Raw genomic sequence first — 20,796 nt, 5'->3', positions numbered from 1 at the left:
GAAGCCAAAACTAGGATGTGGACATGGTGAGTATGGTGAATCGCTGTGGTGTCTGGTTTGCAGACAATACTGTTGTTATGGAGAGCATTTGAAAAAAGGGAAAGTAAATACTTTACTTTCAGGTCAACTGGAGGGCAACACAACAGCTGATCAAATTTCACAGATTACAGAAAAACTCACACATTGACTTCACTAGTCAACAGTGGATACTATTGCCATTGGAAGGCACAAAACTGGCGTTTAATTCAGTAAATTTGAACAAAATAGGCACAAATCACATGTGCACATTATCTTAACACATAAGGATTTTCCTCATTCACAATTACCATGAAAATGGAAATTCTCCACTATCAACATATTGTGAGAGCTTTCTAACGTGATGTGCAATAAAATCGTACAATTGTCCCATTCCTCGCGATATTATCGTATGTTCCTATCTGTGACACCTGAAGGCAACACTGGAGCAGCTGAAGTGTCGCGAGTGAATGCAAATGAGTCAGTGAGAAAAGTGGTGTCCTCGGGCACTGGGAGTTACTTCCCTCTGTGTGTGTACGTAGCAGAGTCATAAACTAATGTTAGACTTACTTTCTCACGTCAGGAACTTTTTAAGACGCTTAAATATGACCGACTGTTCTAACCTCGACATGAGGAAAAGTATTTTTTGTAAAATTTCAACATTACATTACAACTAAGACTACTGTCTCTAGAGTGGCTATACATTAACGACGTTTGCACAAAACCCGTTCTTATCGTGCAAGGGTCCACAAACGTGAGAAAATGTGAAATGGAACTACCAGTGACTTGTTGTTGATGGTCGAACCCCCCTGAATGCATCACGTTAGGGAAACAGGGCACTTTTGTGTCCGTTAATCCGTCAGCATCGTTTAAAGAACATTGTAAAAGTAACCTTAAACACAACTACGTGTACATTCGCCCACACGAGCCACAACAGCCGTTTGTTTCCAGGCAACTCCAACAAAAACCCGAATTAGTGGAAATAATAAATCACAGCGAAACCATACAGACTAAGTCACTTACCCAAACTCTGCTCAAAGAACTGAAAATATTCCCGTTAGCTCGTTTTGTTCACAGTTTTAAACAACTTCACGGTACTTGGTTTGTAAACTTATCGGTGCCCACCAGTGTAACCCCCCATACGTCCACATCTACGCCATGATGTCGAAGTGACAGAGTTGCTGAAAAAGTTGGGACGTCACGGCAGGAAAAATCCCGCCCCGCTGGAACACTAGAATGGGAGCTCTGATGCGTTTACTGTACCGTTGAAATGGTAGGAGATACCAGTTTTCTGATGGACAACACTGTCCTAACAATAATTCTGAACAATGTAAAAGGCGCCTGAAAAACAGAGGCTAACTTTTCTGGGGTTTTTTCAGAGTTAAAGCTGTCCACTGTAACCGCTTCTCCTGCAGACACAGCTTTTGCCGACATCATTCCTGTTTAAGTCAGAAGCACAGGCAACTCTTTGTGTTTTCACGGAAACATGGAAAGCAGCATTTTCTTGAAAGTCTGGGAGTTGCCAGCGTGTCAGCTTCAAAACGAGCAAAGGCGACACCTAGTGGTGGAAGATATTCTTGAGGTCGACCGATACGAGGGTTTCCTATGGCCGATCCCATGAGAAATCAGAGCTGATTTACGATGCCCACCTTTTCTAGCCAATGTGTTTTCTGTTTTCCTGCCATCTAACAAATACTGCATTACATTATCAGCATTTTGTGCTACATTACAGTGCACGTTAACATTTTTATTAAAAATATAATATACAAACCTAATAAATAACTGTAACAGGTTATCAGAAAACTGTCAGTGAAATGTTTGTATGAAAAAAATAAGTTTTAGTGCAAACAAAATGGTGGCCTGGTTAATTGGTCAATCTCTAATTAGGATACAACAATTTGGCAAAAAGATTACGATAAAAGAGACAGAATCAGCTGATATTAGGAACATCAGGTGCATTTGAAACATTTCACAAATTTGAGGCAAACATTCAAAACAACTGTATGTGTCTCAGAACCAGGCATTAAATAACATCAAGGCCAACTGAAATTATCCAATTAGACAAAGTTTTTGCATTGTTTATTTTATGAAGATATATGCAGTAAAGAGCAGAAAAGAAATCACCAACAAAGGAACCAAACTGCGGCACAAAAATAGTCACCACCAAAATCTAGCTTCAAAATTAATTTTTATTTTACTGAACTATGTTGTAGACATACAAACAACCTCTGGGAATTAATGCTTTCAACGTAGTTGCAACCTTAGTTGACATCTAAATGACTGCATGTGCAGCTGTGTTTCTAAAACTATTCCTGGAAAAATGTCAGAGAGAACATCAGCTGGTTTTTAAATCTCTGCTCTCGATGAATAAAATGGTGGACTACATGTCAACCATGGGTCCCCAGAGTGTTGTCCCTCCTCACGGGCCTCTCCACCTTCACAGTGTTGGGGTCACATTCCAGCATCTCTCTGATCCAGTCATCATCCAGAGCTCCTTCTATGAACTCCTCCAGACTGATGATGGCTGTGGACACAACAAAAAGCAGAGGACAGACTCTACTAAAGTAATGTACATACAGGTCATGTCCATAGATTTTTCACACAGATGATTAGATTGTTTTATTGTTATTTTACATCCTCACATTTATTCCTGAACATTTTTCTAATTTAATGTTATTCTTCTTTTCACTTTTGTATAGTGTATTTGCTTACTGAACTACACTGTAGGGGGGCTGAGAGAAATGTAATTGTGTGTCTTGTACATGCTGCTGATGTGACAATAAAGTTGACTTTGATTAATGTCACCTGGTTCTGTTTTCCTTCCTATATGAATTCCTGCAAGTATTCACATAATCGAAAAACATTTGAATGTGGTTTAATGATTGAGTTACAGAAATAAATGATTAGAAGTGAAAGAAGGAAAGAAAGAGTTTGTCTTCATTCTACACTTCTGTCTTTAGGTCCAGTGCGTTACAATTTGTGAGATGTCCACATGAAAGCACTCTCTTATTTGGCCAGTAGACATTATTAAAGCTGCAGCCTCTGTTTGAAACAATGTCACACTATTCATATGCTGCATCCTTGATCTGAAAATGGGTTCTGTAAAGCAATACTATCAGACCTGACTGAGGGAGCATTTGTGTGCAGTGGCAGCACAAGGGCAGGTGGGGACAAGAAGTTTATCCCTTCAAACAACTGAGCGACTTGTTTTGAATTCACTTCTGAAAGTTTTTATGGACACTTCTTCTGCTTCACAACTCAGAATGCACGCTCTGGCTGGTTGCTTCATCTGAGCTGCTGTAGAAACATGGAGGCAATAGGCTAATTCTAAGGCTATGAAAACCAAACCATCTTTATTTTAAAGCAATCATACACCTTTGCAAAGCATATATTCGATTTCTGCCTGTTACTGCAAATAAATGTTTTACACTGGAGTTTTAATCCCTTCCAGACGATTACACATGCTGTGGTTTATTACATCACTTTATATATTTCACTCCGTAATGATCTTTAAGACTTTTCCTAGCTGGTAGAGTTAACACTTTTAGATTTCATAATGTGACACAGGATCGTAACTTTTCAAATTACAACAACAAAAAAAGGTTCCCTCCTACCTTTTCACCTGCCCACACTCCCTAGAGCAATTAGGCTCAGTAAAGTAAAGCCACCTGTGGATGGTTAACTGACCTCAGAGTGAGGTGAAAAGAGGTGTGTTTGATTTACTACACACACGCATTCAAATCATGGTTTCCCTTAACAGTTCATGTTTATTTTCCTAGAGTCATTTAACATTTGCTTAAGGATGTTTTACGTGTCTTTGTTAAAGGGTTAAGGTCATTGATTTGTTTTGTCTGTTTGAGTTTACCTACTTTAACCTTCACAATGGTCCAGTCCAATTAGGGTGGAGCTAGGCGGGGTATAAGAAGCCACCTGGCCATTTTGGTGGGGGAAGAGACTATGACAGCTTGTTGAGTGGATGTGTTAATAATAATATTTTTGGAATTTCAGTTTTTTCCTTGCCACTGAGAGTGTACCAACTAAACCAACTAAAGAATATGAGAAAACAAATATCCTTATTGAGTATTTTTGCCATGTTGACCTGAGAAATAGTCTTCAACATAGTGGCATAATATCAGTATAATGAAGAGGAAAACAACAACAGAGGAGTGTGACATCCTCTGTTCCATTGCTGTAAAAACACTGCACTAAGATTTCAGAGGCAGAAAAGAGGAAATCATGTTTTCACCGTTATTGTCTTTATCTAATCTCACAAATATCCTGTTGGTACATTCTTCAGCAGTGAGTGGGTTGGGTTTGGTCAAAGCTGCAGCCACACTCATCTTATAAACAGCCTGTGAACAAAAGGAACCACAAGGGTTAACGTGAAAGACGCGGCATCTGTGGGATAATGAGCTTGATTTTGTGTTTTTGTATGACACACACACACCTGCATGATGTCCAGCATTTCCTCCTTGGTAATGGCTCCATCTCTGTCTTTGTCAAAAAGCTTGAATGACCACCGCAGTTTCTCCACAGCTGAACCTTCAATAAGCATACTGATGGCCATGACATACTCCCTGAAATCAACCAGCCCGTCCTAAAGGGAAAGCACCATCATGTTCATACAGTGCATCATTAGGAGTGTCTTGTTGTTAAAGGTGCTACATGTAAGACATATCTTTTATATTAAGACATCAATTGACCACGTTTTGTCATCAGAGATAAATGAAAACGTGTTAAAACCTCCTCTCAAACAATGTTCAACCAGAGGAGAAGAAAAACGAGCGTCTGCAGTGGAGATGCGTTAAAATAAAGACGCTGAAAGTGAAGAGGAGATAGACGACAAACATGCCTGTATGGATATTTTTTCTGTTATTGTTTCTAAAGCAGACACCATTTTAACTTTCAATGTATGTCTGCTGAGACACAGTATATTGACCAAACTGGTTTTAATCCATACAACACAGCATTTCGGCCGCTTAGTTAGGAGTAACGCAGATTTAAAGGAAATGTATTTGAGCAAAATTAAACAATTTATTCAGGAAATGTAGTGGAGTAAAAGAAAGAAATATAAATGCTAGAAATATAAATAACAAAGCACAGATATGTGAATTACAACACTACATGAATAGAGTGTTAAAAAGTGCAGCATCCTAATTACAAATTTCCTTCAGGTAATTGCGACCTTGGGCGTTCAAATCAGCTCCTGCGACCCCGTTTCAAAACATCACATGAGCATGGATGTGAGAAGCATTGCCTCCACACTCATCCACCATAGATCACGTGTCGTCATTCAGTGTGAGTTTCTCACCCCATTACTGTCCAGTGTGCGGAATATCTGTTCTGCATACTCAGCCGACTCTCTGCCCACTGTTCCATCACAGAAATGCCTTTGGAACTCATGAAGAGTGATCAGCCCACTGGGACATTCATGAATAAACTTCCTATGATTCAAAATAAAGACATTTATTAGAAACAAAAGACAAAAAACATTTATTTATAAATCACACACACAAAAAAGCACATATGGAGGCAGTTTAGATGATGAGCCAGATTTGTGGTTGGAGAAATGTGCCCTCTAAAGTGAGATTAAGGTCAACCGAGGCCTGCTGTGGATTATCTGTGCACATGTTGGGATGAGAATGTTAGGATAATTAGAACAAACGATTTTGAACCAGTTTACTACAGCATGTCAACATGAAGCTGAAGGATCAGGAGTGTGGAGTCATGTAAATAAACTATGGATTAGGACACTTTAAAAAAAAAACAACAAGATTATTCTATAATATATAAAGTGTCAAGAGATAAATCAGGGGAAATGTCTAAATAAAAAAAACAAAAGAAAGGTCAAGTAGATGATTTGCAGGTTTATATATCTATATAAGAGAAAGCTTCTACCATTCACCAATAGATTGTTTTGATAATCGATTTATTGGTTTGAGTGTTTTTACAATAATTAGAACACATTTCTTGGACTTTTCAGCTACTTAAATGTGAATATGTTCTGGTTTCTTTGCTTCATATAACAGAGAAATCATTAAAAATTAATAATTTTTGGTTTGTGGAGAAAAACAAGACATTTGAGAACATCGTCATTTCCAGGTTTTGGACCAAACAAGTATTCAATGAATCGAGAAAATAATCGACAGATTAAGCTATTATGAAAATAATCAGCTGCAGCTTCGCCTCGTAAACATATATTCTTTAACACACAGAACAATGCAAAATACTGTAATTTGTTTTAGGTACAAACCTCGAAAACCAAATGAAAACCTTACCTGAACCACTCATACAGCTCTGTAACATAAGTCTCTCCTCTCCTACAAGGCAGGTTAGCAGCTTGGCCCATTCTGTCCCAACAGAGCAACAGCTCTGCTTTTACCACTGACTTTATATACACAACAAATCCCTGCTTATACTGTACCACTCTGTCTTAATTACACAAACCACTTCACCACAATTGACAACTTACTCAAACCTTCCCAGAGGTTTGAACAATCGGAAAAAATAAACAGAAGCCTGGTGCTTCTTAATTAGACTCACAAAGGACAACTTTATGTGTCGAAATAAGTTTGAAAATATGGCCAAAGGTTCTTGTGAGGGTTTAGTAAACTATTTATTAACAACATGACAACCTGGGTTGACATGCCAGGCATGTTAAAAGTAGCAGCAATAATGCAATTAACAAATACAGTAAGTGTTTCTCCCCATCAGAACCCACAAATCAAACAAGAATGAACTCATGAAAATGGCAGGAAATGATACAATGGAGGCAGTAACACGCTCTTAAATGCATCGGCCTCAAAGGTTGAAGTCCTTCCTCCTGTGCAGGTCCTTATCGTGTTTAGCCAACACATTATTATTATTTTTTAAACTAACAGCAATAAATGATACAAGAACAGCATGCAACTACACACAACACGACACGACACAGGGCATGGAATGAAAACATAATGTTGGGTTTTTAGTTTACAAAGTCTCGTGTTTGGTTTTTAATGGTGGCAGAAGCAAAACGTGACATTTTGAAGCTGAAATGAGAACAATGTGGGGGGAATAACAGCTACAAGGGCGTAAATAACAGTATAAAATTGACATTTTTGCTTTTTTTAAAAAAGGTCCAGTCTGTGTCTATGGCACAACACCACAGCTCCAGTTGTTTAGTCAGGTGTCGACTGCTGAATCCAATCACAAACAGGCTTCCACAAGCCTGTGTCAGGGGAGTCCTACGTCACATTTCTGGCCCCACTATCGGGCAGTGCAAACCTTAAAAGCAACAAGGTTCATCGTGTGACCAAGCACAAATGTCCAAAGGCACTTCGGACACAGGCAGGAGAGTTTGGCTCCTTCATCCACAGACTCCTCTTAATTCAAGCATCAGAGAGAAAAGACCCCACAACCAACAGTCTACGATCCTAAAAACTAGAGATTCTATATGGGAAAAAATCATTGACACACAGACAGGAAATCACTATAAAACATGGCCCTTGATGACAATCTCAACAATGGCATAGCTTATAAGCTACTCAGTTTCATATATTATTGTTCACGTGGACAGTGATACAACCGCTATATTGTCACATGACTGGTTCGTGTACTGCTGAATGAGAGTGAAGCTACTGACGCACAGTCTAAATAAACGTGATTATTATGCATCATAAATGGTTCACAAGTGCATGAGGTGAATTTCACCGCACTCGAGCAGGTGAAACAGGGTGACACACACATGCTCAAACTTCAATGCCCCAGAAAAGATGGAGAAGAACTGTTTAATTCTGACATATTACAATTTGTATTATTGTAACGTCTTATTCCATATGACTTATTACGAGTCAGTCCTCGGCTCAATAATCACCGTAATACATTTAGAACACTTTAGTACATGAAATCCCATCAAAATATGAACTACTATACCACACCTATACCATATAAAAGAGTAAGAACTTAAGAGGTGAATTGTTTCTAAAAGAAAATAATAAAAAATCTATGATTTTTTAAAAAAAATTGGCATAGAACAATTAAAATGCAGCCTTCAGAATTTCAGAACTGCACTATTTCAAATCAAATTCAGGTCAGCCTTAATTGATTCACAATCATTAGACTTTAACTTAATATTAGTTATATCTAAAGACATACATTTTTTTTATACTGGACATTTTTGGTTATCATTTGGCCAGAATTATGGCAGCAGTTTTCATTTTTTAAATGCATTTTCACATATTTAATTGAATTAATCTGACATTAAGTATAAAGGCTACGCTACTGCCACATGATCACTAACATAGAGGCTACTGTGCAACTGTGAGTATGGGAATGGATGCACGATTCACAAGTCAGCAGCACACTGTGGGCCTTCTGCAAGAAAGGTATGAAATAAGTGTTAATTACATGAAAGAAAGAGACATACCTTAAAGTCTGTTATTGATGTAATGATAGCTCTGCATAGCATAATCCCTTTAAATGAATGCAGGTGCATGACCACACCGTGTTTCTGAGAAGCACATGAAACATGGACATGTCTTTTCAAAGACTGTCAGTGCATAAAATGACATGAAGGGTGGGGAAAAACCTAACAGCTACACTTATGGCTTTCTTTCCAGAATATAAAGCAGAGAGTAAGTATACAAGGAGACGCACGAAAAGAAAAGCAAAAGCATAGAGTGGAGGATGAAACACTGCAACACTCACTGTGTTTCTGTGAGGCAGCTTTAAGCTTCCGTCGCTCCCTGAGTTTTCGCTTCTATCACCAGACTCGACCTGAAATGACTCGGCTGTCCAGCTCAAACCTTTCGCCTCAGTGTCCTTTCAGACCTAATGTAAATCTAATCTAGAGGTCATGTAAGGTCGTCCGACGAAACTGAGTGCTCTCTCACTTATTTGTTTATGAAGGTGGATGTTTTCTGTCTAAAATGGTTAAATTCTAAGATCTAAAAAGAAGGCCAGTTTTTAAGGGTTTAGGAAATATGGAACAAAAGTAGATATGGCCTGACATGGTGTTGGCTACATAACAAATGCACACACATTTAGAGAAAAAAACAAATGTTTGACTATTAAGATGACTAAACATGGCAGCAACAGCAACCATTTTCTTATGATCAAGTAATCGGTCAAGTGTGTTTCTTTTAAGTTCCCATTTCTCACCTTCGTTAATATAAATAATTAGCAAATGAAACAGAAAAAAATGATTATCTTTGGACTGTGGACAACATCATCATTTTGAGGTTTGGTGAACACAGGATTTGATCCCGTCTCTACATTCCAAATTAAAAATGAATGATCTAAAATGATTATTAGGTCCTTTTTCATTTAAAACTATTTTAACTTGAATGCAGTGGCAGAGCAGCTGAAAAAGATTCTAGAGGAAATACTAACCAATTAATGGCGAAACTATTGTTGGACAGATTAATCAATCATGAAAAGAATGGTCAGTTGCAGCGCTGCGCACATATACAGTTTGTTCAAGTGAGGTTAGTGGATTGTTTCGCAGTAAATGTTCAGATACAGACAAGTGGAAAATCTCTGAGCAGCACATCACTGAGTGACTCTCAGAGTCAGAGGTTATGGAGGTGTGGTTTTACATGGTTCACTGCCTGAGAACAGTTTTGGATCCTGTGGGGGACCAGGTTGTCAAGTTGTCTTTCTTGCATTTTTAATTAAACATACAGTACCTAATCAAACTATGACATTAAAAAAAATTTCTTTTCAGTGCATTTTTATGCTTTGTCACTCCCAACCTTTGATTCAATGTGAGGAGAAAACGAGCAGAACCCTCGAATCGTCATGATCTGAGCTTTGTCTGGGTTTTTTTGTATTTGTGGGTTCTTAAACCTTTTCATTTAAACAGAGGATGAACAGTAGATGTGAGGAAAGAAGTCAGGAACAGTGTTTTCAGGGCAGGAGGACCGCTGTAAGGCTTTAGAGGCAAATCCTCCTCCTGAAGAGGGAAATATGGTTTTCCTTAATTGTCACTGACCTTGAACGTGTAAGAGCAGCCGCCCGAAGACTACACAGCTTATATGGGGAAATAGGTAGCAAATAAAAGTAATAAATAAAGTCCTTAAAAATCAAATGTGGTGTAAGCGTTCGAGCAGTTCACCTTACCAAAGAAAAAAAGTATATTTTACAGTGTGCTACAGTGTCACACTGCAAGAACAGATTCTATAAAGACCAGTGCATCTCTTCAAAGTCCACAGCATCGCTCAAGTTTGTGTCCGTCTCCAGGAGGCTCATGATCACTGCCATGGCTGCTTCATCGTTGCTCAGACTACTAAGGCCTGGTCCAACCACACTGTCCAAATCCAGCTGGGAATTCTCACCTGAGGAGAGATGAGCTGGAAGACAGGGGAAAAACAAGACCACGATGGAGGTGTAAAGAGGACAGAACTACACATCACAACATTTTGTGCTTGTTTTTAAGAAACCTTTCAAATGGTTTATTTAGTGTGTTGCTGGTGGTTTATTGAGCGTTGGGAAGTATTGAGGGAGTCTCCACACTTTTGTTGCGATCAGGGTTTTCCTACTCAATATCATCCCCACTGTAACATCACTGAGGGCTACAGAGTTGCTCTTTTTTCTGCGACTTATTTTGTTTCTGGCACGTCTGTGATGTCAACATTTACGCAGGGGTGAAAATGACAAACAAACACTATAGCAATGGATATTGTATTAATCACCTTTTTCAGCAGCTTGTCAGTCAATTTCAGCTGATTGTAACTACATGTTACCACCCTTTCTTTTCTTTTTGTTATAATTGTGCACATATGGTTGCCATTGTCCAAACCGTTGAGAATCAGTTAACATTATTTAACATGAGAAAGAATACCCATCAGTGTTTCTCCTCCTGAGAACGCAGCACCTTGGGGCTCGTCCTCTGAGCTGGACTTTCCTGGCATCTCCACATCTGTTGCCTCTCCGTTTGGCACCTACAGACCAAAGGAGGAGAAAATTATAGTCCCAGCAGAAGCAGCAGCAGCATGCAAGGAGTTGAGTCACCAGGGGGAAAAAAGGAAGAGAACCAAAACTGTCATGGTTCAACTTCAGTCATTTCCAAGTTGTAACTGTTCAACTTTATGTCTGAAAGACATTTGGGTGTGTTTCTTAATAATAATAATAAAAAAACATGGTCTGCAGGGTTAGTTGAAACATCATTGCAGATAATAACCACACAAGTAGTAAATAGTTATCAGGTACTGCACATCAGAGGAGATTTTCTGTTAAATGTTTGGCATTTCTTGCAAACACCACATTCAGGTAATATTTTTGCAGTAATCTTGAAAACTGAATTGTCATTTCTTAAATTAAAAGTGTAAGTGAGAGAAAGGGCCACTCAAATTCCCACTGTCTTGACAAAAAAGGTGACATCTCCTCTATCTCACAATTGGCTTAAATAAATCTTAAATTCTGAACACGACAACACCAAAACCTAATAATTTATTTCTTGGTTCATAACCTACAAGTCTTTCACTTGTGGTGTTCCCTACTAAAATGGCTCCTGTCTGTTGTGGTATGAGGCTGGAACATTAATGTGCTCAAAAATATTTTAGACTATGAATGGGAAAGCAATAAACTGGGACAGACCACACCAGTACAAATATGCATGTACATAAACTTACATTGTTGCTGATTTGATTGTGAATTTGTGGAGATTTATCCAGTGGTAAACTGAAAGGGCTGACGTTGCCACTGGAAGGTGATGAGTTCATCCTAAAAGCAGCACAGACGCAGATTTATCACAAATAGTAGTGATTTAAACAAAAAAAAAAAGAAGTGAGGACACAGACCTGTTGAAATCCAGCAGCTCATTGGCGATTTGAGTCCCGATGCTTCCAGCATAAATCATAGATCCAGGTGTGGTGGAGATGCCTGGTATGATTGGAAGGGACTTCTTACCATCTTCTAACAGAAACATGAAGTTAAACACAACAGGACAGAAAACTGTGCTGTCACCACTACATCCATTTCTTTCTTATACTTGAACCCACCTTCAGAAGTCTTGGAATTGCTCGACTGTTCAGACTTGTTCCCTGATCGACTGGCTTGACTGTGACCATGCAGGAAAACGAAAAACAGCACTGATGAATGGGACTCTTTGAAGGCTATAAAGATATTCAGATAAGGCACAATCAGATGAAAGCATGTACTCACGCTATGACTGTATTCGTTGACACTATGTATTCTACTTCTTTGGTCCAGGGATTTACAAAACTAAACCACTGACTTTGCAGAGTGACAAAAGAGCCATATTTTGTTTTGAACTTATAAAAGTTGGTCTCAATTTTCTCTTTACTCCGCAGCACTGGGAAGAAAAAAAAAAAAGACAAAGTTAAGAGGTAAATGGAGGAAGACAGGACACCAGTATGACCATGAAGAAGCTTTTGAAAGAACAAATACATTATTGTTCATGGATTTTTCCTGGGGGTGTCTGTGTCGTCTGTGACTAGCACTCAGTAAATGACATTCTGTGTTTTGTGGATCTGCCCAGACACAGCAAAGTTAGTTTTTATTTTGAATTCCACATCCACCTATCAGGAAAATGCTGATGAAATCATTTTTGTTTTGATTTTATTCATACGTGATTCTATTTCCATGAGGCTGCAGCAACTTCAGTCAGTCTCAGCAGTTTCAAGGGTTTGGTTGCTTAGCAACAAGAGATGTAAAAGGAGAGCAACCCCTAACCTCTGGTTCACACTGGACACATGGTGTGTGTGTGTAACCGTTTTTAAAGTATGGCACTTCTCATTAACATATTAGTGTTCACACTGCACGTGTCAGTATTTAAGTTTCAGCGTGGTCGATGATAATATTGGTAACATAAAACTGACACCTTTCACAGTAGTTTTAGTGTCTAGCCTGAATCTGATTACATTAAAAACATGAATATTATAATTCTAAAACTTTTAGAAGGTTTATGTGGAGAGAGTGGAGGCTACAACTGCAGGGAAACAATATGCAGACTCCCTCGCCGTGTCTCTCTGTTTAAGTAAACAAAAACCATGTGATGGTTTCTGTCAGGGATAAATCAGAGACATAAATTCACATGGTTAAATTCACACTCCACGTGTTTCTAGATGCTGCATGCATCAGCCATTAAAAACAAAATAGCTCAAGAAGACTTTAGTCGACACTGAAAAATGCTAACAAATGATTCAAGATAGTATGTGAAAAGATGAACACTAGGAGACTACGAGATAAAGAACATGTTTTACCTTTTCGATGTCTATCAGCTAAATGTGGTAAGTCGTCTTGATGGAAGTACTCATAGCATGATGTCCCTAGCAGCTCTTGGGGAAGGTAACCAAGAATGGTTGTAGCTCTGCAGATGATAAGTTATGTGCTGAAGACCACAAAAATGGATCCTGCATGTACACATTTCAACCACATACCAAACTCTCCCTCCTGCATATTCAGTTTTACCTTTGATCTACAAAGGTGAATTTGCCATCCATGGCGTAGCGCGTGGTGAATTCTGTGGATTTAACTTTGACCTCTCCGTTCACCTGGGGAGAGGAGTGAGAGTGAACACGTCCCACTGCCACCAGGCAGCTGAAGTGGGAGCTGTCCTGTTTGTCTGCCTCGCCCTCACCCTCTGCTCCCAACTGACTGGTTGGCCAGCTGCGCATGTAGCCTGTACAGTGAACTGTGCAGTACTTCTGTGACTCTGTAGACACACACAGATTACACACATTAAATTATACAAATCATATGTTTTCAAAAAAGTGATAGGCTGTGTCATGTCCTCACCTTTCTTTTTGGACGAGCTGGCCTGGAACTCTTTCTCCTCCACTTTTACAGAAATTTTGTTGTACTTCATGCGGCAGAAAAAAGAGCGCCGCGCACCTGAACACAACCGTGCTCCACCGACTGGGAGGTCAGCCTGGACCTGCAGACCGGCTGAGGACATGAAACAAGTGTTAATGGGCTCTCCCTCACTCACATACAAAGGCATGCATACACCAAGAGTCATTAGGTGAGCCTGTTTATGTGCTCATTTTCAATGTGCACATAAAAACGCTGGAGACTCAAAAATACAGCAGTGGAGACTCAAAAATACAGCAGTAGATGGAAACATATAACTGTGAATATTTGCAAAGCATTTTAATGGAAAACAGCTAAGTGTTTACCAGTAGTGACCTGTATTTTCTTTACCAAAGGCCAAACCCACAAGTGGTACAATCTACTTACTTTCAAACTTTTCAAATGAAGCTGATTTAAGTAGCCTAAAAACAAACCAACAGAGAGAGAGACACACTTACTTTTAGCATCTATTAGTCGTTCACGAGGGTATAATTCAGAGGCTGACAGCTGCTCCTTCACTTTTCCCATGTCCTTTGGGTGAATGTAATCAAACAGACTCTGTCCAATCAGCTCCGCCTGTATAAAATATGAAACAGCCCATTAAACTGACAGAAATAGTGTTCCCATGTTGATAAAAACAGAAATATTAACTCTATTCTGCATCTAAAGTACTTCCTGCTGACAAATAACAAATTGAACAAAGTACACCAACTATGAACTGTTGACCCCGGAGCACACCAGATACTGTATAGAGTAGAGGAACAGATTAAGTAGGAATAAAGCACAGAGGCAATGGGTTATTTCTCACAATTTTCTTGAGGAATTGTATATGAATGACAATTTTTACATCCATTTCTAAATATCCTCACTATTGGGAACAAAGGTGTTCTATCAGCATTAGCATACAAGGCTGTCACAGCGTTGATTTTGTTTTCTTATATCTGTGATATTAAGCAGCCCTTAGTTTCCCTGGTGCTCTGTTGCTGAGTCACTGCACAATTCTTTCTATTTACAGACATGTGCAGTGTAAATGACTGCAATAAAAACAGTTGTACACAAAGAAACTCTGCCCACATGACAGAATCTGACTCAAAACATTATCATGTTAAATAAGATAATTCTCCTCCTTATACGATCGGCTGTTCTGGCCGTGGACCATACAGCTCCATCGCAGGGAGAGAGTGAAAGAGAGAGAAAAAGTCACAGGTCTCAAAGTGAGAAAACACGCTTAAAACAGTTGAAGTTGATATTGACTTTGACACTGCAGGTCCATATGACAGTGACAGCAGTTTTGTAATAACTATACCAGCCATATTTGCAGATCAATTTCAAGGAAACCGACTTATGAGGTGGTTTCAATTGTCAGCCTTGTTGCTTTAATTCAAATTAAATTAAGTTCAAAGGTTTATCTTAATTTCATCTTGACAGTAATTTACATTGACACACTGATGCACTCTCTTAAATGACAATGCAAATATCGGTACTTCAGTGTGCACATGATGTCAAACGTGTTCTAGTTAATCAACATTACTGCCAAGACAAGACAATGTAAACCATCTGGTGTGTCCAGGGTTTTCCTCCAAAATAAAGACTCTGCGGATACAGTAACAAATGTAAAAGTGTTACCCGACTATAATTTAATATCTTCGTGACGGACTCTGAGACAAAAACTATTTTTCCACGATCACATCCCACTACAAACAGGAACCCATCTGCTGCCTGTACAACACAAAAACATGGGCAAGATTAGGAAGAGCCAAAGACAAAGAGAACACTGAGTGAATTAATTAATATATTTTTACTATATTTATTTTTTTATTTCACAAAAACAAACAGAAGCAGTTCAAAATCAGTACTGAAATGAGTGCATTACATTACTTGACAGTAAGTTTAAAAAAGTAATTTTTAAAAACTTAAAAATGTACATTTAACTTCATTTTTATAATGTTAGGATCAAGAATACAAAAAAGCTTTTAAAAAATGTGGTGAGCTTTTTGTGTGTTGTCAGTTTCTGCTGAGCAGAACTCACAGTAAAGCAGAACCATTGCCAATTGCCAGTTGCCTGTGAGGTTTGCAACTGGTCAAAGTTAGGGCTTTAATTGTCATCATTAACTTCTCATCAGATTACTTCTCTCTTTTTAAAAGGTTAAAATAGTCAACTACCAATGTCAGTGGGATATTTACCTTAATGACAAGATGTTTGAGCTCCTCATTTGGAATGAACGAAGGCTTGTAGTGAGCTTCAGAAAACGAGCTTGATGAACCTGAAAATAAAGTGATTGTGACTCCAGTGTCAGATCGATACATTACAGCAGGGGTGTCAAACATATGGCCTGGGGGCCAGAACCGGCCCGCCAGAGGGTCCAATATGGCCCACAGGATGAATTTGTTAAAATTTCACACTAATCTAAACGTAATGTCAAATGCTCCTGATACCCTTGACTACATGTTTGTGCCTTTATAGATCCAGTGTGCTGTGTAAATAGTAAATTTAGGCATGATATTGTTGAAATTGCACTTATATTTCCCAAGAAATTTCATGTTTTGTAAAATTATCCTTCATTAAATGTAAAACAAAGGAGAAAAAACAAAGGAGTTCTTGTTGTTCATAGGTTATTATTCTATTATTTTGCTATTTTTACTGGTCCGGCCCCCTTGAGATCAAATTGTGCTGTATGTGGCCCCTGAACAAAAATGAGTTTGACACCCCTGCATTACAGGAACAATTTACATAGTAAGCAAGTGAAAGGACATGAGCATGAGCTTTCATAGTTTTACTCCCAAGTAAAGGACTCCAGACTATTGGCTAACTGTTTGGCTTGTTTATTCAAATTTCAGCTATTGCTGCATTCATTACAGTACTGTAAACTATCTTTCTAAAGTTGAAAAACACTGTGTACCTTTGAGAGATTTGAGGTGCTGCACAGCCATTCTGAGAACAGTGAGTTTGTCCAGCTTTCGGGATAAGGGGTTACAAGTCGGGATCATGGCTGACAGTTTGTCAATGAGGTGGTTCATTTTGTCCCGTCTCCTCTTCTCAATTTGGCTGTGTGGTTCCCTGCAGAGGCACGAAATCAGAAATCATTTAACAGAAAAAGGTTTCCTGCTTTGATTTTACCATTTGTCTGTGAATTGTAGTGGATTATCATACAATAAAACATCAACAAGTACTTAAAATGTTAAAATAATAAAGATACCTGATGCATTTCATTTTAACATGTTGGTCATCCCCATCTGACCTGTAAAGACGATAAACACAACAAAAGCAATTAATCCCTTTACAAAATATTTACTTCAATCAACCAATCCAATCCAGCTCTATGCACAGTACCCATTTTGGTCGTCTTCCATATCTACATCAGGAATGGAAGCAGATCTTGAATCCCTGTGAAGAGAAATCACTGTCAATAACAATTAGCATCAATTTAAGTCCATGGCTTTTAAACAAATCATTTGCATACTCACTGGTTCTCCATGCTGCCCTTACGCTTCCGGGGCATCTCTGTGCTCATGGACGAGCCAGCAACTGAGGACGCGGTCATCAGGCTGGACAGAGACATGCAGCTGCTTTGGTTTTCCTCAACCAGCAAATCCTCTGAAAAACACGCACAACAACATAAACGATGAACTGCGACTGATCGTAACCAAGGGGAGTACCACTGAGTTGGATAAGTGGGTTTGTTTGGCATGCTGATGTTTTCTGTGACAAAGCAGGCTCACATTTAACCTGACCAGATCACCATGGCAACTTACGCTGCAGATAAAACCTGCTCCAGTCCAGGTTACGTTCAGAGTTTCAGCTTGAAATCAGCTACAAAATGTGCCAAACTTTCACTAATCAGCTTCTTTCACCATTATTTTAAGAACCAGTGGACTACAGTCTATACTGAATGTTTGCCAAAACAAGAGTGTCTTCGATTAGGCATTAACTCAGACTGTGTGTTGGTCACATCACTCTTCAAATGGCCCCATGCAAGTCTACATATTAGATCATTCAAAAAGTCTTGTCACCTTTAAGGTTAGAGAATCAGGAGCTAAAAGCACAAAAGCTCAGATCTGCAAAACATTGTGACTACGCAGCAGTCAAGTTTTCAACCAGATGTCTTCTATTGTCTGTAAATTCCCACCTGCAGCCAATGATTAGACTCATAACTGGTTGTTCTAGTGTGGCTGCTTTCAAGTTTCTCTAAAGCTGGCACTAAGTTCATCTGACTGCTGTTAAATTTATGACAAGTCATGACCTGATGTCTTTACGCCCAGTTTTTTTACGCCTGGGTATCAGCCAATACCAAGTGTAAACACAAACTAAATTTACTTACTACATGAATCGTCAACTGTTGTTTTTTTTCTCCAATGATTAAAACAAACTTTCAGATTTTTCAGCTTCTTAAATGTGAATATTTTGTGGTTTCTTTGCTCCATATAACAAAAAATAAAAAATCACTAAAACTGAATTTTGGTTTGTCGACAATACAAGACATTTGAGACCATCATCATTCCAGGTTTGGTAAACATTTAAAAACATTTCTCATTTTCTGACATTTTACGGACCAAACAAATAATTGTTAGTTGCAGCCCCAAAAAGATTAATAACAACCTGATTTATAATCCCACTCCGACTATAAAAATCTGTTGGATTACAGGGTTAAAAAGAGGACAACTAGATTACTGGACATCACGCCAAACAGACAACCCTTTGCCAACTCCCGCAATCCCTCTGTCCAGCTCATGCGTTCATTAACTAGCTCATTCATTCAGTCTTTCAATGAGCATCTGCTAAACTTGACAGACTCCATGCCAAGTGCATGTTCATTTGACGATGATCTAGCTCCATTTTTCATAATTTTCTGACGCATGACTAATGAAATAATTGACTAAACTTTGAAACTCTATTTGAAATGAAAATAACTCCTTTACGTCACAGAAAAGTCTGATCTCCTCTAGTAAAAGCTTGTTTTTATCTTACCATTGAAAAGATGTAATCTGATTTACATTGTACATCAGTTTCATGGCGATACACGTCTGTAAAAGTGTGTTCAGGGCGGGTGCTGGACAGATGCTTTATAGAGCCCAAGTAATAGGGAACAGTAGACATTTTAAATTTAGTAACAGCAAACAGGCGGTGTTGGCATTTAGTACTGACAGAGACAACATTTTGTTAAGTAACTATGCCATTTTCATAGTCTTAACCTTATTATTACAAATCTGAAATATACATGTCATTGAAATTACAGTATAACAAAACTATTTAACGCATTCACAATGTGTCAGACAACATAAATCTGTTTCTGTGTCTGAAAGGAGTAGGATTTTAAATCATCATTCATTCATATATTAATGATTTTGTAATTACTCCATTATTCTTACATTGACCTAGGAGAGTGCTCGTCTCTTTAAATGTTTGGTTATATGTCCATAAAACCACAAACTGATTTACCTCAACTTTCACTCACAAACAAAATATAACCTGAAAATGTCTGACATTTTACTGCAACAATAATCAATAATAAATGACCGGAAAACTTTATCTTGATAAGGTTATTAGCTTTTTTCCCCATTCTCGATTCACCCAATAATTGCTATTGTGCCATTTTCAGGAAAGCTTATAGATAAGAAACCAATGAAAGAAAAATATTAACCTCAACAAAAGTTTGAGGGTCTTGGGTGGATGACTAATTTTCCAAACACAGGTAACTCAGTGCTTCTGCTTTGACCTAACTTACATCAGATAAACGGTTAAGCAGTGACTGAATATTTACTTAAAGGCCTAAATTGCAGAAAACGTTGGCGCTTGTTTTGTCCAGTGTGACAGCGGTGATTTCACGAACCACGGTGCTTCATTGGCACTAAAAACTATATAATGAAACTGTAATAAGATGTTGAGCAAACGGGGACATAATTTGCCGCTTTGAGGGGACATTTGCCTCAGTAAACAGGCCGTGCTACTTTTGCTATGTTAGCATTCGCCAGGGTTAGCCGCATTGGCTAACACTAGCCAAACGACACTGTACACAACACACAAACACAATTCACGTTAAATAACGATGTCACTTGTGACAAGCTTAGATTAAGACATATTCCGCCCAATACAGTTACGGTATGACATACAGATGTCATGCGGTGTTATATAAACCCCGACGATGGCGAGTTTGTTCTACTGCTCTACTGACCTAGTTCTGAAATAGCGCAAAGTTACAGTAAGCCGGTGAAAAACAACCAGTGGAAAAAACACCACCGCACGTATCTATTTTAAGGTGAATATACACGGCGCGTTTACACGGCACTTGCTCTCCCAATGAGAACAGTGGGGAAAAGCGTGTGTATTGTTTGTTTTGGGGTTTTTTTTACCTGTCGGTTCACCGCCTCCCGCTCTGTCACCGCCACCAGCCAATGTATCCCTGACCGACATGGCTGGAGCCGGGGCCGGTGAGCCTTGGCCCAGCACTCCACTGCATGGATGAGGCGGTTGACTACTCCGAGTTGTTTCTGTGTTGACAGGACCGGTTCTCAGTGAGACGACATGCAAGCAAAAATAATGGAGTTTATTTGTTCGCAGATAAAGAGAAAACGGAGGGAAACTGTGGCTCAGGGGAAAATAATATGCGGTGAAAGGTGAAACTTTGACAACACGGAAGGCAGAGCGCAGTCTCCTCCTGCCGTCTCACCGGAGTCACCGCGACCGCTGCTGCTGCCGCTTCACCCGCTATGCCTTCACGGCTGTTGGGAAATATGAATTCTTCTACATTTGTTGTTTCCAATTACTTAAATGTACATTACTGCCATCTACTGGATTGGGGTGTGAATCAGGAAAATAGCATTTTACTACCAACAATTCTTACAATTACTTTTAATAGAACCCAGACCCATGTAGACACACCATTTTTAGAACTACGGCCCACTTTTGCAGATCAGCCATCCTGAAAACCTGAGGAGAGAATTTATTTAACTACTGAAGATGACTATGACCTGGATGACTGTCCGCCTTCACAG

At 38.9% G+C, this 20,796-nt stretch overlaps 3 protein-coding genes across 9 annotated transcripts in view; all 3 read right to left on the bottom strand.

Moving 5' to 3' along the window:
- ppfibp1b (PPFIA binding protein 1b) overlaps positions 1-1,208 on the bottom strand; it is a 37,857-nt gene extending 36,649 nt beyond the window's left edge. For 5 of the 6 annotated variants that reach the window (XM_044036766.1, XM_044036768.1, XM_044036767.1 and 2 more), the window contains exon 1: positions 1,039-1,207. The gene's annotated coding sequence lies outside the window, so the exon portion shown is untranslated. Of the gene's footprint in view, positions 1-1,038 lie in introns of all 6 variants that reach the window. The other variant, XM_044036771.1, reaches the window with a different exon arrangement.
- Positions 1,209-2,169: 961 nt separating this feature from the next.
- On the bottom strand, positions 2,170-6,434 carry si:ch211-245j22.3 (uncharacterized protein LOC563798 homolog). Its single transcript, XM_044036776.1, has 5 exons — positions 6,294-6,434; positions 5,327-5,459; positions 4,463-4,612; positions 4,262-4,367; positions 2,170-2,539 (listed from the first exon to the last, which is right to left on the bottom strand). The coding sequence occupies exons 1-5, from the start codon at positions 6,362-6,364 to the stop codon at positions 2,403-2,405; spliced, it is 597 nt and encodes a 198-aa protein (XP_043892711.1). The 5' UTR covers positions 6,365-6,434; the 3' UTR covers positions 2,170-2,402.
- A 178-nt stretch (positions 6,435-6,612) lies between these two features.
- Positions 6,613-20,516, bottom strand: arntl2 (aryl hydrocarbon receptor nuclear translocator-like 2). Of its 2 annotated transcripts, none has more exons than XM_044036773.1 (17): positions 20,155-20,516; positions 17,272-17,401; positions 17,138-17,191; positions 17,004-17,045; positions 16,707-16,864; positions 15,991-16,070; positions 15,433-15,525; positions 14,265-14,382; positions 13,753-13,902; positions 13,426-13,669; positions 13,218-13,324; positions 12,157-12,307; positions 11,994-12,052; positions 11,793-11,907; positions 11,625-11,715; positions 10,835-10,934; positions 6,613-10,343 (listed from the first exon to the last, which is right to left on the bottom strand). In XM_044036773.1, the coding sequence occupies exons 1-17, from the start codon at positions 20,213-20,215 to the stop codon at positions 10,171-10,173; spliced, it is 1,926 nt and encodes a 641-aa protein (XP_043892708.1). In that variant the 5' UTR covers positions 20,216-20,516; the 3' UTR covers positions 6,613-10,170. The 2 variants fall into 2 exon arrangements, with proteins under 2 accessions (XP_043892708.1, XP_043892709.1); XM_044036774.1 differs by having other exon boundaries at positions 11,793-11,904.
- Between the last annotated feature and the right edge of the window lie 280 nt (positions 20,517-20,796).

The sequence above is a fragment of the Solea senegalensis genome, linkage group LG10 (genome assembly GCF_019176455.1).
Source record: "Solea senegalensis isolate Sse05_10M linkage group LG10, IFAPA_SoseM_1, whole genome shotgun sequence".
NCBI lineage: Eukaryota > Metazoa > Chordata > Actinopteri > Pleuronectiformes > Soleidae > Solea > Solea senegalensis.
This window is presented reverse-complemented; position numbering and strand designations above follow the sequence as displayed.